Source organism: Camponotus floridanus, unplaced genomic scaffold (genome assembly GCF_003227725.1).
Source record: "Camponotus floridanus strain SB8 unplaced genomic scaffold, Cflo_v7.5 scaffold23, whole genome shotgun sequence".
NCBI lineage: Eukaryota > Metazoa > Arthropoda > Insecta > Hymenoptera > Formicidae > Camponotus > Camponotus floridanus.
Genome location: NW_020229359.1, coordinates 1,169,501 through 1,186,626, shown reverse-complemented (window position 1 = coordinate 1,186,626; position 17,126 = coordinate 1,169,501). Strand labels below are relative to the sequence as shown.

Here is a 17,126-nt window from a genome sequence, read left to right as displayed (position 1 = left end):
CAATTATTTTACCTTTTTGCCATAGATTAAAAGTATATGTATAAGTGACTATACCATTTTCTAGCGCTTTGATTGATAACACAGAATATCACAGAATATATATAGACAAAAATCGCTACCGTGAGACCCATCAAGCCTTGCTTGCCCTCTTGTCCCGACACTCCTGGCTCACCCTTCGGTCCTTGTATCATCTTTGGCATCGTAAAAGAAGACATTAAGGCCGTAGCATTACAGATGCAAGTGCCAGGATCTCCTTTCTGACCAGGTGGTCCCTGTGGTATCTTCATTAGCCAATCCTTTAAGAAAATCGATTTATTCCGTACTGTCATCGTAATTTATAATTTTACTTTATTAAATCAATTATATATTCAATTAATATCAATAATATATATATATATATATACATATATATATATATATATATATATATATATAATTTTATTATTTGTAAGTATTAGAAATTATTTTTATGTACTTTAGTGATATAAAAAATAAAGATATATAATTTGCAACAGATACAGAAATAATACATTAAATTATTAATAGTAATGTCTTATATAATAATCTGACAGTAAAGAAATTCAAATAGTAAAACGAAAAGTAGTATTAACGATCACGCTTTTACACTTTCTTTAATTTTTTTCTTCTTCAATTTAACTTTTATGTAACTTGTCATTAACTTCTTACACGGCAATATAATTAAATTTTAATAGTACCTAGAAGCGGGTAAATATATACTATATGCACGCGCGTATATTGCATACTAAAATAACGGCGGAAGATAGTAAATACCGTGAAAGCGATTTTGGTTGTAATCAGTGTTACATGCGACAGGCACCGGTTCTCTAGCGTCGATGCTAAATTGACTCATGCGAATAACAAGATAAATGAGTGATCCCGGATTCAGGAGTATTCAGACTGCCTTCAATATCGTGCCTGGCGCTTGGATAGTTGCGGATGCGATCGCGGTCCCTACAGTTAATTTAACGAGATGTTTACACCACTATATGAGAAAACAGATATTTCTTCCATTAAGAAAATTTCAAAAGAAATCAATATTGCTGTATGTGTGACGAATACGATAAAATAAAATATAATTTAACAGACTAGTCTATAAATATAAACATATTTTTCATAAATTTTTTTAAATCAAATAAAGTATAATTAATGAAATAAGATAAAATATAATTTATTTCTTATTGTTAATCAATGAAATGAATTTTTCTAATTATAAATAATTTATTTCATCTCATTATCTTTTTTGTTCTACTTAAAATAGAATATATATTTATAAATATTGATTGTTATATTTATAAATTTATAAACAGATAATCCCAATATATACAGATAGTCACAACACACATACGATGAAATAAAAAGAAATATATTTTTCATTAGAGTAAGTTAATATAAGTTCTTAATATAAGTGCTATTACCATTTTAAGTGTGATCGATATGTTATTTAATGACTCAAATATATCGGTTTAGAAATTATTAAAAAAAGAAATAAAAAAATATCGAAAAATGAATCAATAAAGAAATGAATCGTTTCTTTATGGCCATTTGTAATTAGTCTATAAAAAAGTCTTGATTGAATAATGCACCTCATCGCGACCAGGTGGGCCCGGAGGTCCAGGAGGACCTCTGACGCTCTCCCCTTTGTCGCCTTTGTCGCCCTTTTCGCCTTTGGGTCCTTTATCTGAAAAAAAGAACGAATATGTGTCCGTAAGTCGCAACTTCGTCACTTTTTATTTTGACACGCCGGGGTGATTTATGCGCGCGAAAAGTAGATTAAAAAAGTTTGCTTCATATTTTATCATCGTTTCTTCGACGCGATACCTCCAAAGTCGACGGTGCACATCGACATCAGCTATGGCGAAATTAATAAACGATTTTTCTAACGCGCCGTCCCATCTTTACTAGGAATATCAGATTTAAAAAAAAGAGGAAATATAATATTGATGTTCCGGTGCATTAATTAATTAAAAAACTGTTCGATTATCTCAAAACATCGTTACGATACATTTAACGATAATTTGAATAACCTCAGTATATGATTTTTGCAAGCTATTATATGATAGATTGGAAAAATATTATGAATATAATAAAAAAAATAATAAAAATATATTCGATCGCAAAAAAATCGATACAAAAATTTATTTTACATGCTTTAATTAAAAGAGGAATTAATACATTTTAATAAATGTATACATGACAGATAAATTGTATCGTGCTAATTGTGACAAGAAATCAAAAGATGAAAACATCGAATAAATAATATCAATTATTTGAAATGAAAAATATTGATGATAGATAATTTTAATTAATTTAGATCATTAAATAGTAATAATTAAATAGTAATAAAGCTCTCTTAATTAATAAAATAAAATCATTCAGATAGGCATAGAGAGCTGGAGGTCATTATTAGTCGGGAATTATACAGATTAAATAAAAGTAAACATTAATAGGTTAAAAATTTTAGATTTAATAATACATCGATGTTTAAACAATTTAGGAGCGGACGTTTCGACTTATATTTAAGTCATCTTCAGCGCATGTTAATTCACGGATTTGATTTTATTTAATTTAGATCAATCCTAATGTGTCAATAAGACAGGAATAATTTCGTAAATCAGTCATTTTCCATATATCTAATATTTACACGAATGAAATGGCAAAGATTGTTGGGACGCTTCATTCACGATATATTTTTACTGTCATATTTTACGAACAATTAAAGACTATCGTTATCGCGATTAATATTTGATAACTTTACTTACAATCTGGATTCGGAGGTGGAGGCGTGATGAATGGCGGCGGGTTACTCTCCTCGCTTTTGTCTTCGTCCGCATCCCGACTGATCTGAAAATGTATTATAGGCAATGCCGATAAAATCGGATTACTCCATCCTGTCAGCGATACATAATAGGACGATTATCGTAGTCGTCACCGTCGATTGCCAATTCAGGACTTGAGGCAGGCGTGCGAATAACAAATACAGCGTAAACATTATTTACAACATTGGGTTGCGACGAAAATAGTTAAACAGCACGGTGGTTTATCGATCGTTTGCTGATTAGTTATTTTATATGCAAATTACAAGTATATATATATATATATGTATATATTGTGTAAACTACAATGTTGAAGCGACACGCGGCAATGTGTCGACCGTTTTTGATTAGCTTCGCGAAAGGGCGCCAAATATTTGCGTAGTGCTTGTATAACGTCATTGAAATTCATGAAACTAACGTTAACGGAAACTTTCGAGCCCTGACAAGAAACGAGAATCAAGATCGACCTAAAATGAGTTTATAATTATGTACAAATAGTAGATGAAATTCAAGAATCCAGAGACACGATAAAACATAAAAGAGACTAACACACACAATACATACCTAAATAAGAAATGAAATATTGTTATTAATACATATGTGTGTATTATGTATTTATGTAACGAGACAATCTTATATGCGATATTTTGCTCGTATGTCTCATCGTGTCCCGATCCGAATCTTGTCATGGCCTGCTGTCGCAAATTATTAGCTAGTAGTATAAATGATCGCATGCGCCAGTTGTGAACAATGCAATGCCCAAGTAAAGTTCTCCAGACGTGATACCGGACCTGTCTTGTACGTTAAAAGCGAATAATACATCAAGCAGTGACGGTGATTAATGAACTTCCAAGCCAATCAGGCAGTATGGTTAGCACACATGACACCAGCCCTAAGTATTTTCCGATAATTATCGGTAACGACGGCGCTTTATCGGGCTGAGTCGACGTCCGGTTAGGATTTTTCGTCGATCGAACGCGTTCTTGCTTGCATCACAAAAAATATCGTTCCCAATTTGCGCCACGAGAAATCTGTCAATTTGCTTAAATTCATTGAAATTACAATCTTGAATTTAAAAAATTTTCTTATATCTGAAGATACATAATATATTAATATTATATGAAAAGAGAGATATATAATACAGAAAATATATTAATTAAGATATATATATTTTATGATATATATATGATGAGTATTAAATAATTTACGATATATGTATAATAATTATTGAAAATATACAATATTGAAATATTATATGAAAAGAGAGATATAATATTAATATATAAAATATATTATTTAAACATTAGACACGTTAATTACACAAGATTGAATATTAATATAGTTCGATGAGATTTTAAAATATCTTACCTTCTGTATGTTTACATAATTTTCATAATTTATTCAGGAAGCTTTCAAGGGTAAATTGATTCATTACTTAGTAAAAACATGAGAGTACAGATTGTCTAATAATTAATTATTTATAAAATTTAAAATGCAATACGATATTTAAAGTGAGTCGTATAAATGATACAACTTGGTTTATAATAATTATAATCTGCATCATTTATATGCAACATATATATATAAATTCATCAAAGTCTATATGCAAATATAAAAGCGTTAAAATAATATTTATTTGGTACATCTTTACTTTCCAAAAGAAACGCGACAAACATCTCACATCCAAAAAACGTAAGTAATACTAATAATTCAGTTTTAAAATGCTCGATTCTATCTCTTCGCGGAATTATTCGCGGCCACTTATTATAACGAATGTGCAGAAAATTTAATATTTTTAAATATTTTTTGTAATCTTTTGCAATCAATTATTTTTCACAAGCTAATACTTTTTTGTTCGATTGCCAAATATTTTTTTCGAAATGATTCAATGAAAGGAAATTTTTCACACCAGATCGTATTTCTCGTCACAATGAAGATTCTGATTTTTTTTTTGAATACGGATTTTGTGAACATTTTTTTTAACGGTTCCGTTGCGTATTCGAACGTCACCGACACGTGCGTGCGTACGAACAAAAAACGCATTCGTCGCATCTGTTGCGCAATTGCAATAACGCGTAGTATCGAATAAAACAAAAAGAGCACTCTCAGCATCAGGTATGGAGCTATCCCCTGGCTTGCATTTATTGCACGCGGATTCGCTTATTTCACGTTGCGGTGGATTTATAATGTCGCATTTTTAAATGAATGCCATTTATTATTAAGGGCATAATGCAGATTATTTATGATTACACAGCGCATTCATGCAACCGGAATTTAGAAAATAAAATAATAATGATAATGCACGAGCGAGCATTACGGTAATTATAACGGGAGGTTATATAAAATAATGTACCTCGTTATTATATCTATTTCAACCCGAGCGTTGCACAAAGAAAACATTTCGGAACGCTAAAATAATCGGTCGATTGTTACACTTTTCCCTTTGTTCGAGACAACGTGCTCTTTTATTTATTAAAAATAATAATGCAAAGGTCCACAAGATAAATCAATCAAAAATATAAATAAAAGGCTTAAAGGACCAACGCAGAGATGACTGGTTGCGAAAAATAAAATTAAAACGGTTATCACAGAAATGTTCTAATCTATCATATTCCGTTTATTATAATAACGATATACGCGCGTTTCGACCATCTTCAGGTCCTTATCAATATCAGTAATCAAAATAAAAATAACAAATATAAAGACAAAAAATAATACATGATGTAAAATCAAATGAAGTGAGCTGTCAAACGACGCAAACAATAATAAATAATAATAAAACCTTGAGAAGTCAAAAAAGTCGATATGTTCTCGCAACTTAACGGATGATATTTAAATGCGGCAAGCAAAACGCAACAACGCAAATAAGCGGATACGCAAATCCGCACCGCAGCAATCTCGCTATGCCCTCAACAAACGCCATGATCCCCTCGATGAAAAAATTCAATCCAGAAAGAATCCCGCCTTGAGTCCAACATGCATCTCAAAGATAAACAACCGTCAAAGATGCGTAGGTCCATTACAGGCCAAGTGATGCAATGGGCAACAATGCGTTAGGATAATTCTAGATATCTATATAAAAAAACCAGACGGAAATGAGCTCATAAACACAATTAAATTATAACAAAATACTACCCGATTAATGAGACGAGACTACTAATATAATGAAAAAACTGTTATAAACAGTTGCAATGTCAGAACAGCAATAATGCAAATAAATAGTGTGACACGATTAAGAAAAATTCATACCCTGTCTCAAAATTAACAGAGAATAATGAACAATTACTTCGAGGGGAGAGCGAACCCGGCACAATACACACGTCCTTGTTAATTTTGAGACAGGGTATGAATTTTTCTTAATCGTGTCACACTATTTATTTGCATTATTGCTGTTCTGACATTGCAACTGTTTATAACAGTTTTTTCATTATATTAGTAGTCTCGTCTCATTAATCGGGTAGTATTTTGTTATAATTTAATTGTGTTTATGAGCTCATTTCCGTCTGGTTTTTTTATATAGATATCTAGAATTATCCTAACGCATTGTTGCCCATTGCATCACTTGGCCTGTCATGGACCTACGCATCTTTGACGGTTGTTTATCTTTGAGATGCATGTTGGACTCAAGGCGGGATTCTTTCTGGATTGAATTTTTTCATCGAGGGGATCATGGCGTTTGTTGAGGGCATAGCGAGATTGCTGCGGTGCGGATTTGCGTATCCGCTTATTTGCGTTGTTGCGTTTTGCTTGCCGCATTTAAATATCATCCGTTAAGTTGCGAGAACATATCGACTTTTTTGACTTCTCAAGGTTTTATTATTATTTATTATTGTTTGCGTCGTTTGACAGCTCACTTCATTTGATTTTACATCATGTATTATTTTTTGTCTTTATATTTGTTATTTTTATTTTGATTACTGATATTGATAAGGACCTGAAGATGGTCGAAACGCGCGTATATCGTTATTATAATAAACGGAATATGATAGATTAGAACATTTCTGTGATAACCGTTTTAATTTTATTTTTCGCAACCAGTCATCTCTGCGTTGGTCCTTTAAGCCTTTTATTTATATTTTTGATCTTTTATTTATATTACCGTGCACAATATAATAATCTATAATTCTTACGTCATTTCAATATTCTACCGCCGCGCGAAATTCATAGTGCGCGATCAGCGCAGCTTGAATAATTATGTATTTTGACTTATACACGCGAGAAGTTACATACATCGCAAACTGAGGGAAACGTGCGCGCTGGGAATATGAGCGGGTTTCAGTTTCAACGAATGAAGTTTCAGCTGGCTCTGCTGCAAACGCTCGTCATGTTTAATTCGTGCGCTTTTTTCCCATATACGTTTAGGATGGTGGAATTACGCGGCATCCGCTCGCGTACGCACACACGTACACGCAAAATAACACGTAACACCTGCCGTACGATCGCAGTAACACGTAGCAAAAACGACACTGCAACGACACATCTATCGCTGCTGAAATCGCTCATCCGGTATATATACCTGATCAGCTCTCCTATGCACGACCACGTCTTTGCGTCTTGCCACCATACCGTAGCGAACATTCTCGAAGCTTTTCGCAGAGTGCGGGATTTTACAGGTGAAATAAATTCCGTTCTTTCCTTCTCTCTTCGCGTGCGAAGAAAAGCTCGCGCCACAAGCTTGTCTGAATCTCCGGGCGAGCGCAAGGGAGGTAGGATATCCCTCCAAGGATTCGTGATAATGCAGGATTGCTATCATAAGAATATACGCATTTACGGTTATTTGGTCGATGTATTTCTCTGCAATTTCGAACGGAATAAAGGTCAAATCGGAATTGGCTCCCGAAGTTGTTATTTGTCGTTACATGCTTACGAGAATGGATTTGTGTTTGAAAACAGTTAATTAATATCAGTTTTTTATATATCCAACATTTAACGAAGTATTCTCACAAATAACATTATATATGATCTTTAAAAGAAAGAAACAATTCTTAATATCAAATATGTATTCGTGATAATGAGATATCAATAGATAGTGTGAGTGCATTTCTAATGCATTGAAAATAATTATTTAAATAAAATATTATTTAAAAGTTTTTATTCTCCGTGAGAATAATAAGTACACAAAAATTAATATTGATATAATATTGATTTATACAATAATTAAAATTATTTAGAACAATAATTTGAGAAATGTTATCAGTAACACTATTATTTGATACAATAAATTTAATAAATAATGAATAGAATATATTAATATTTTAGTAACTTTAATCTTTGAATGTGAGATAAAAAAAGGAATACAATTCGATATTTCATAATACAAAATCAGGACGAAAGTGAAAATTTTAAATTAATAAGCTCTCTACGTAAGCTTTCTAAATCATTAACTATTAAATTAAATTAAATTATAAAATAAATTGCATATTTTTTGTATTCAAGATGAATATGTAACTGTTTTATTACTTGCTTGCAATATCGTAGATTCAATATTGCGTGTTTATAGAAAGAGAGATATCAGTAAAAGCATATTAAAAATTTTGTGACATCAGAGTAAAAGGGAAAAATATCAATAACTAGTTCCGATGAACGGAAAAACAGTATACGCAATATACGCGAATCGGATTGACTCAATGAATTTAATAAACCTTAAAAGTGTGTCGGAAACTGAATCGAAGACGAAGATGTATTCATCAAACTGTTATTGGCACGGCATCGCACATCGTCGATCGTTGTTCAAACTCTCGTTCCAACTTCCGCAAAGGTAGGACGGACACACATGTAGCGGGAATTCATTATGTAATCTAGCAAATCTCTATGCGACACATCGCTGCGACTTGTCGGAAGTTAGTTGACCGCGTATGATTGCTCTCGAAGAGACCAGAACTAAAACTCTTCTTGCACGCAATGTGTTTCATTACATTTGCGTTATATATCGAATTTTGTACAATTTAAGACTGACGTTAATAAAGAGAAACAATTCAAAAACCACTTTTAAAAAAACAATCAATTAATATGTCACAAATCGATTTCGCTGACAAATAAATTTTTTTCAAATTTTCTGAATATTAATTTCCTGTTTGATTAAAAAATGCAATGTGCGTGTGGTTTTAATTGAATAAATCAAGTAACCGAATCTGTTTATTTTATAATTTATATTTATTTTATAATACTCGAGATATATTATTCCAATATATATTGATGCACATTTCTTTTGAGAGTAAACTTAATAGCTTAACGTAGTTTATATGCGTTTCTAAAGCATACCGAAATTTCATTCGGATTACATCCAACTTCGTAATGACTGCGGATGGATGGCAAAGATAGAGCGGCGACAGGACATTTCGGGTAAGCGAAGTTGCCAATGCGAAATTCTAACAGAATTTTAGAGAGATTAGCCTCTTGGTATTTACGAGATTATCCACGTAACCTAATTTCTCGTTTCTCTTTCTCCCTACCCTTCTCTACTTTCTTATAATGGCCGACAGCTTTTAAGAAAGTTCTCATTAAAACTTTGGTCCATTATAAGGATTAGTTAATTTGGAGGATATAAACTATAATGTTGTCGGTAAATTTTCAAAATCAATAATGTATAAGTCCAAAAGATTATTTATAAGTGATCATATATATATATATATATATATATATATATATATATATATATATATATAATTATAGTCTATTCCATTTATAGATTACACAGACCTGCGAGAGTCAGTTACAAAGAGTAGTAGTGAAACTAAATAATAAATTTTTTTACGCTGAAAATGAATCTGACCGCAGAATGTCCTCAACACGTCAGGTTTTTGAGTAAGGTGTACTTAAATAATTCAAAAATTTATTTCGGCCGAATCATAAATTTATTATAGGGAAACCTAAATTTTGAAATATTTCTGCTAATGTCATGGTATAGTAGTAATTGTAGAGTATTAGTTTTCATCTTTAATAGAATAAAAATCAAAATTCTAAATATTATAATTATAAATGCTTTAAAACAAAAATATTATAAATTATAAATTATGATATGCTTTAAAGCAAAAAAAAACTTATACTTCCTATGATATCGTTTTCTATGTTTAGAAGTATTAATTTTTTGTGCTAGTTAAAATGTAATATCTTGTATATGCATTTATCGATAATAATTTTTTTTAAATTCCGTCTATGGAATTGCAATGATAAAATTATAGTAGAACATCATTTTCTTTTAGCACAGCTAAAATAACTTTCATTAGTTTTCTTAAAATATTATTTAACTAAAAAAAAATAATAAGTTAAAAGAATGAAATATATATATTTCTTCATGACGTATATAAAATATATTTGCATCAGAGAGGCATATTTACGTCTAGGCATATTCATAAATTAAATGTGACTTCCCCATTAAACGATTATTTTTATGGTGACGTTCCATACGGATTTTCAAATCCGTTAGTAAATTACCCAAGCTTCATATCAACCATTATGAGTTAGTAGTCTAGTAGTGTGATTCAACGAATAATTAGTTAGTGCATACAGTGTCAATATAGCGTACAATTTAGTAAAAGCTGGAGCGCAATTTGCGGCGAGCTCACGTCTACCTTAGTCAAATCATTGCTGCCAGAACCATCGAACAAGTCGGAATCGTAATCACCAGAGCCGCGCTCTTCGTCTGAAAACTATAAAAACATGTGGCATTAATGAATGGATACCAATAAATTGTAAATCCTTATTAGACACCAACGTTGAATATCATTTCCTTAAACGAGGTCGATGTAACGAGTATAACAATGAAAAGTGCAAACAACGAAAAAGAGAATCTAAAAAGTATTTATTTAAGTTTAGTTTACTGATATCATAAACGTTTATAATAATTGATACTTTGTGGCAATATTCTTCTAGCTGATTTTTCTATGTTATTAGAGAGAGCTATATGAGTATTCAAAATATGCACTGGAAATATTATATGAGATGTATACTGGATATATGGAGGAAATTATTTTATTTAATCGCGTTTGAAATAATTTATTACCCATCCTTTTCAAATATTTGCATATTTATATTATAATTATATATTTGCATATTTATATTATAATATAATATTAAGGCAAAGAAAAGAAATAATTATCGCAGATTAGAATAGTATTTAATCTTACAATTAAATTTTATTTAAAATTTATCACATTGTGCTATATAACAATAAAATATATCAAAACAAAATTTAAATTCTTCTTATACATATACGCATTCATTATCTTATATATATATTTATTTAATAATTAAAATATATTTATTCGTGATGAGGGATACTAAATTAATGATCGTTTATCAATGTCAAATATTAATACATATTTCTATGATAACTTGATTCGAAAATTTGTTTTTGAGTTTTGCTCAATAGTATGTCAATATAAACATTTTAATAACATATTTATTACCATCAACAACAAATATTAAATGTATGCAATTAGTAATGTATTTTGATTTTAAACAAATTAGATTCGCATGATCTGATTTTCTATATGTATTTCAGTTATGCATTTCATTTGTTTAAAATTAGAATTCTGTATTATTCGATAATTCCAGGATTTCATATTCCAATCAATTGCAATGCATATCGTACTACAGAATGAACATATGTGTCTATCAAACATGATACTCATATCGAAATTTCAGAGAAAGCTGCGCATATCGAGTCAATCGGTTTATTATGTAATACTGGCAATTGACTCGATTAATTTGTTTCAGCAAGTTATTTTACAGCAATGGATTTAACAGTTTTCGATTTTTAATTTTAATAATATTTAAGAAATAGAATATATTTTAAGCTTAGCTTCTTTTTTATTTTTGTAGATAGTTGCTGCACATATGACGAATATCGCGCGTTAGTAATCTCAGATTTTTTATTTTTAGGTACTTCCTCTGTCAGTGCACGTTGATTGGTGCTTAAACGTCGGCATTTTCCTGAAATTTCTCGGAACTGGTATCGAATAAACGTATCTTCGAGAGCGAAGCACTTGAAGGAAAGAGCACTCGACCTCTCGGTCACAGACAAACCCAAAATATTCGGAATGATATAGAGGGATAAAATATCGCTGTATTTGTGCAGTGAATATTTTACGATATCTGGTACGGATTATAGGACTCAAGAACGAAAGTATTAGTCTATGCAATATGCCGATTTATTCTTTGAAAAAGCTGCTTATCATATTTGAAACAAAAGTATACACAATTTTCCAGAATTATTATATTAGAAGATAAATGCAGCGTTTATCCATAGCGAAGGAGTCAATCTTAAATCAGTTTTAACTTAGAATTGATGGTAAAAAAAAGAATATTAAAAACATTCTTATATATACTATAGATTAAATATTATATTGTATATTGTATTTAATTTTTGGAAGTTTGATATTTGATTTTCTAATTAATTTTCTTTCTCTTTCAAATCAGACAACTCTTTTAAGATAAAATAAATAATAATAATATATAAAAATAAAAAAAATAATAGATAAAAAATATATAATAGATAAAATAATAATATAATTTTAAAAATTCTACATTTAATTTAAAGTAGATAAAATCTACTTTCAATTTATTGAGAAATAAAATTATATATATATATATATATATATATATATATATATATAATTTTCACATTTTTAAAAAAATTTTTAAAAAAATGTTTCGTTAAAATTTAAATATCAGCTTTTAAAGAAAAAATGCAAAGAATTATGCATTAATTTTGTCGAGGAATATATATATAAGATACATAATTGATAAAATAATAATGGAATAAAAATAGGTAAAATGATAATATAATTCCTAATTTTTTTTATTTAAAGTACATTTTATCTAAATTTAAATTGAGAAATAATATTCTATTATTTTTTTTTAATTTAATTTGTGATTAATGTGTGATTTATAAGTCAATTATTATAGATATAAATAAATTGTATAAACAATTTATTTATATTTATAATAATCGATCTATAAATCACATTAATCACAAATTAAATTAAAAAAAATAATAGAATATTATGTACATATATATCTTATATATATATATATATATATATATATATATATATATATATATATAAGATATGAGATATGAGAAGAATCTCTAAAAGAATCTTTTAATTTCACGTGCGAGAAACGAGGATGCACAATGTGTGAATCGTATACATATAGGGGAACAAAAAGTTGTAAAATCCGATGGAGAATGTTATGAAGCAGCGAAAGGCCATGAAAGGGTTGGGCTTGTGGTGCAATATAAATCCCATAGCATGTGAAAAGTAAGTGCGAGGTCCGCCTGTTTCTTGCGCGATGTTAAACAGTAAAGTAAACTGAAAACTCGGCGCACCTGTTTTAGGTTGTCACGACGTTATGCATAAAACGAATGATTAAGTCGATTCGAAAAATACTGCATTAATTTTAAATTTCCATCAAATTTTATGTCACTATTTTTTCAAATAAAGAACTTTTTATTTATAAGAAGAAATATTGATGTAATTATACTACATGTTCTTAAAAAAGGTTATTAATATTCTCATTATATTTGTAAAAGAGAAAAACTGATCTATCTAATTAAACAGAAAATACTGATGTATTTATAATTATACATGCTTTAGTAAAGATTTTTAAAATTCTCTATAAAAACTAGAATAAAAATAAAAGTTAGTATGAAAAAATTTTTCTTTCTTAGTAAAAGATTTGTACAATACTAGTCAAAAATATTGTATCACTTATAGAAATAAAGAAGTCTTACTTTAATAAACAAAAACATATATAAATATTATCAAATTATTATATTATGCTTCAATATCGTAAATATTAAAAATTATAATAAATAATATAATAGAAACATTAAACTTTTGATCTCAAAATAGCCTCTCTTTCAATATTGCTGCACTTCTCTTGGCGTTCTTGATAATAGTTGTTTTAAAATTATCACTGATATTTAATTTCAGCATATTTGCAAATACTCTCACAATTGTTGTGCGAGATTGTAGAGGAAAAAATAGGTGATACATATATATATATATATAATGTATGTTATTTTTTATACAAAAACATTGATAAATATGTTGTTTTTGACGTACAGAAATTTATAACGCGGCTGTAAAAAGTATCAGTAATATAACATTTTAAATAATATCAAAACAAATATTATAATAATTGTATATAAACTAATTTTAGAAATCAAATGACAAATAATATACACTTTTCATATTTTATGAATATGAGTAGAATAATTAAGAGGAAAAAATAATTTAATCATTTACTTATTTCTCTTTATTCGGTATTTTTTGGGGAAAATACACACATATATATATCATTATTTAAGCTCAATATAATTTACTTTTTGCGAAAAAAATGGACCCGTCGCTTGTATAGCTTTCGCTATAACCCTTGTAGTATATAAGATCTACAGGGTTAACATTATTCGCGATTGCGAATTATCGTATGCATACATATACAGGTTGCTTCTAAATTCATGACTGCTAGCTGCAAATAACGATAATTCCAACTTGCCGCGAGTTGCAAAACGAAATAAAGCGTGCGGTAACTCGATTTACGCGAGCGGCCGCCGGGATGTTCAGCTCTCTTTTTTTCCTCTCCCTTTTTCTCACGAAATTTTATGCCTTTTTCGATACGTTTACATTTTATAGAAGGGCATTATATCGGCGCGTGCGTTTAACCATGTCTGAACAAATTTACGTGAGGCACGTGTGAACGCGAATTAATTCGATTCGCGATTGCGAATCCTCTTTCTAACATATATATTGGCGATTTTTTATTAATAAGCATTGTTCGCGAAAAACTTTACACGAAATACGCTTAATAAGAGTTTCATGAAACTCACTCGACATTCTGCGAGACGCTTCTACCCATTAAACATTCGATGTTCATTCTTCCTTCATTTTACAACTGGATAATTAAATAATTTATTCTTCTTCCAAAAGGTTTTAAAAAATAATCTGTTTTATCACAATTATTAGTTTTCAATATATATAAGTTATATATAAATTTTATAACACATACACTGAAATCTTTCGTTATATTCTCAAAAAAATTGTTTTTAATCGTTTGATATAAATAACTAAATGCAAAATATTTGAAACGTAGGAGTATCTCTTCAAGCCTCAGTCTGTACAATGTCCAGTTAGCCGACTTCTCACACAATGACATATTTCCAATATTTCAGTTAGATTATAATATGAATAATTCATAGGAAGCTCCAAGTTTGATTGGGATATCGCGAAGTGACGTCGAGTATTTCGATTTGTACTTGATTTTAATCTAAAAGGCGTGACGATGCTTTTTTTGCTCGTCCCTCATGGAACAATCTTAATCAAATTAATTTGTCGATTCTTATCGCGAATTAATGTTATTATTTGTTTCCTTTACGATCAAAGAGAGACAAATTTATAGTTAAAGTTAGATTTATTCTACGTGAAAATGTAGAGGATGACAAATTTTCGCGCTATGTAAAAGATGGTTAAGTCTTTTATATAAAATTTAAGCTGCGAATTTTTCGAATTAGCGGATTTTATATTATAATCAGAGAGTACACACACATACGTATATGTATATATACTCACACATGTACTCTCGCGAAACCCGGTTATTCTGTCCTCTTTTTTTCTTTTCTCATTGTAGATTTTCTTCATTTTTACTTTCTCTCTTTTTTCGTCTTCGAGAATATATTTAACGTCCCATGAAATTAAAATGTCGTCGCGACCATCAAAAGAATGAGAAACAGCTTGACTCTTTCACATCATGACGTTTACACAAAATTATATTTTTATTAGTTTTTTAATAATTATTATTATTCTGCAATTATAGAAAATGTTCAAAAAATTTAGAGATACATTTGTACAGTCTCAATGTTGAGAACAAGGTTTGTACAAACCTCTATTTAATAATATATTATTAAAAATGCTTATGATTCATTAACAAAACTATTTTTATTGAATTTATAATTTCCATACACCAAAAAAATTTTTTATTTTAAAATCACTATCAGAAATAATTCCTTCCACATAATTTTGTAAATATGTTATTATTAATTATAATGAAAGCAATATTTAAAAAAATATCAGAATGTGTCAAATTGAACAAATAAAAACCATGAAATTGAAACATGTAGAGACTCATTGAATTGTTAAAAATTTATTATATGTGTGTGTGTGTGTGTGTGTGTGTGTGTGTGTGTGTGTGTGTGTGTGTGTGTGTGTGTGTGTGTGTGTGTGTGTGTGTGTAAATGTAGTTTTAATTTTTTTTAGATATCTTGTATAGTCCTCTATCATTTCAATAATATTATCATTATAAGTATTTTATAATTATACTTGGATTTTTGGCTATTGTATATATATATTTTTCATGTAATAAGAAAGGATATCTTTTACATAAATTTACATTTTTTTACTATAATAAATACATATAATGATTTTAAAATATTTGTACATAAATAGAGCATTTTTACTTTTATATTTTTATTACAATAAGTGTATAAGTTTATTTTTAGATGATTATATGTATAATCAAACATTTCTTTTATTTTTTGTTATGCATATTTAACCTGTCTTTATTTATGACAAAAGATATTGCTTGTTTTTAATCATTATTTAATTTTTTTCCTTTTTTTATCATTATATGGAAAATATTAAATTACTTGGACAGTCAATTGGATCAATTTAAAATAATATGTCAAATCTCTTTTTATATTTTTTATTATTCTTTCCTTTTTTCTATTTAATTTTATTATATACATTAAATGCTGTTCTACATATTTCTGTTCTATTTCTATATAACAGCTATAAATGTATTGTGTTATCAGGAATATGTACGCTAAATATATATTTTGTGCCTATTTGATATTTATTTAATATTTACTATATTTCTCTAGACAAAGCTATTTTTAAATCAAAAAGTAATATTACGATAATTTAAAATTAATCCTGCCGTTTTTGCTTATTCAGAGACTTGTTTATAATAGCCGCAGCTTTGAACGGATTATAATTAGAATTTGCGTTTAAAATCGTGTTGAATTTATTCCGTAAATTCAACGCATAAATAAATCCGTCCCATTGTATCGCGTTGAAAATACTATGCTCGATGATTAGAATTCACGAGGATCCGACACACCTCTCGCTCTCTCTTTCTCCCTCACGGTGAACACCGTGATTTCGCTGTTCTTACTTTCGTTTCTTTGCTTTTCTTTCGCCCATTTGTTTCACCGCTCTCAAGATCAACCAATCTTCACGCCTTCATCCTGAGATACCGATCGACCATGTCGTAACGATTCACCGACGTCGG

General features: G+C 29.3%; 1 protein-coding gene across 8 annotated transcripts in view; it reads right to left on the bottom strand.

The window, feature by feature from the left end:
- The window catches only part of LOC105254397 (collagen alpha-1(XVIII) chain), a 278,467-nt gene that overhangs the window by 16,185 nt on the left and 245,156 nt on the right, over positions 1-17,126 (bottom strand). For 6 of the 8 annotated variants that reach the window (XM_025408815.1, XM_025408817.1, XM_025408819.1 and 3 more), the window contains 4 exons: positions 10,406-10,483; positions 2,781-2,862; positions 1,605-1,699; positions 120-296 (listed from right to left, as the gene is read on the bottom strand). In XM_025408815.1, coding sequence (XP_025264600.1) covers positions 120-296; positions 1,605-1,699; positions 2,781-2,862; positions 10,406-10,483 — 432 coding nt within the window. The remainder of the gene's footprint in view (positions 1-119; positions 297-1,604; positions 1,700-2,780; positions 2,863-10,405; positions 10,484-17,126) is intronic. The other 2 variants (XM_025408820.1, XM_025408822.1) reach the window with 1 other exon arrangement.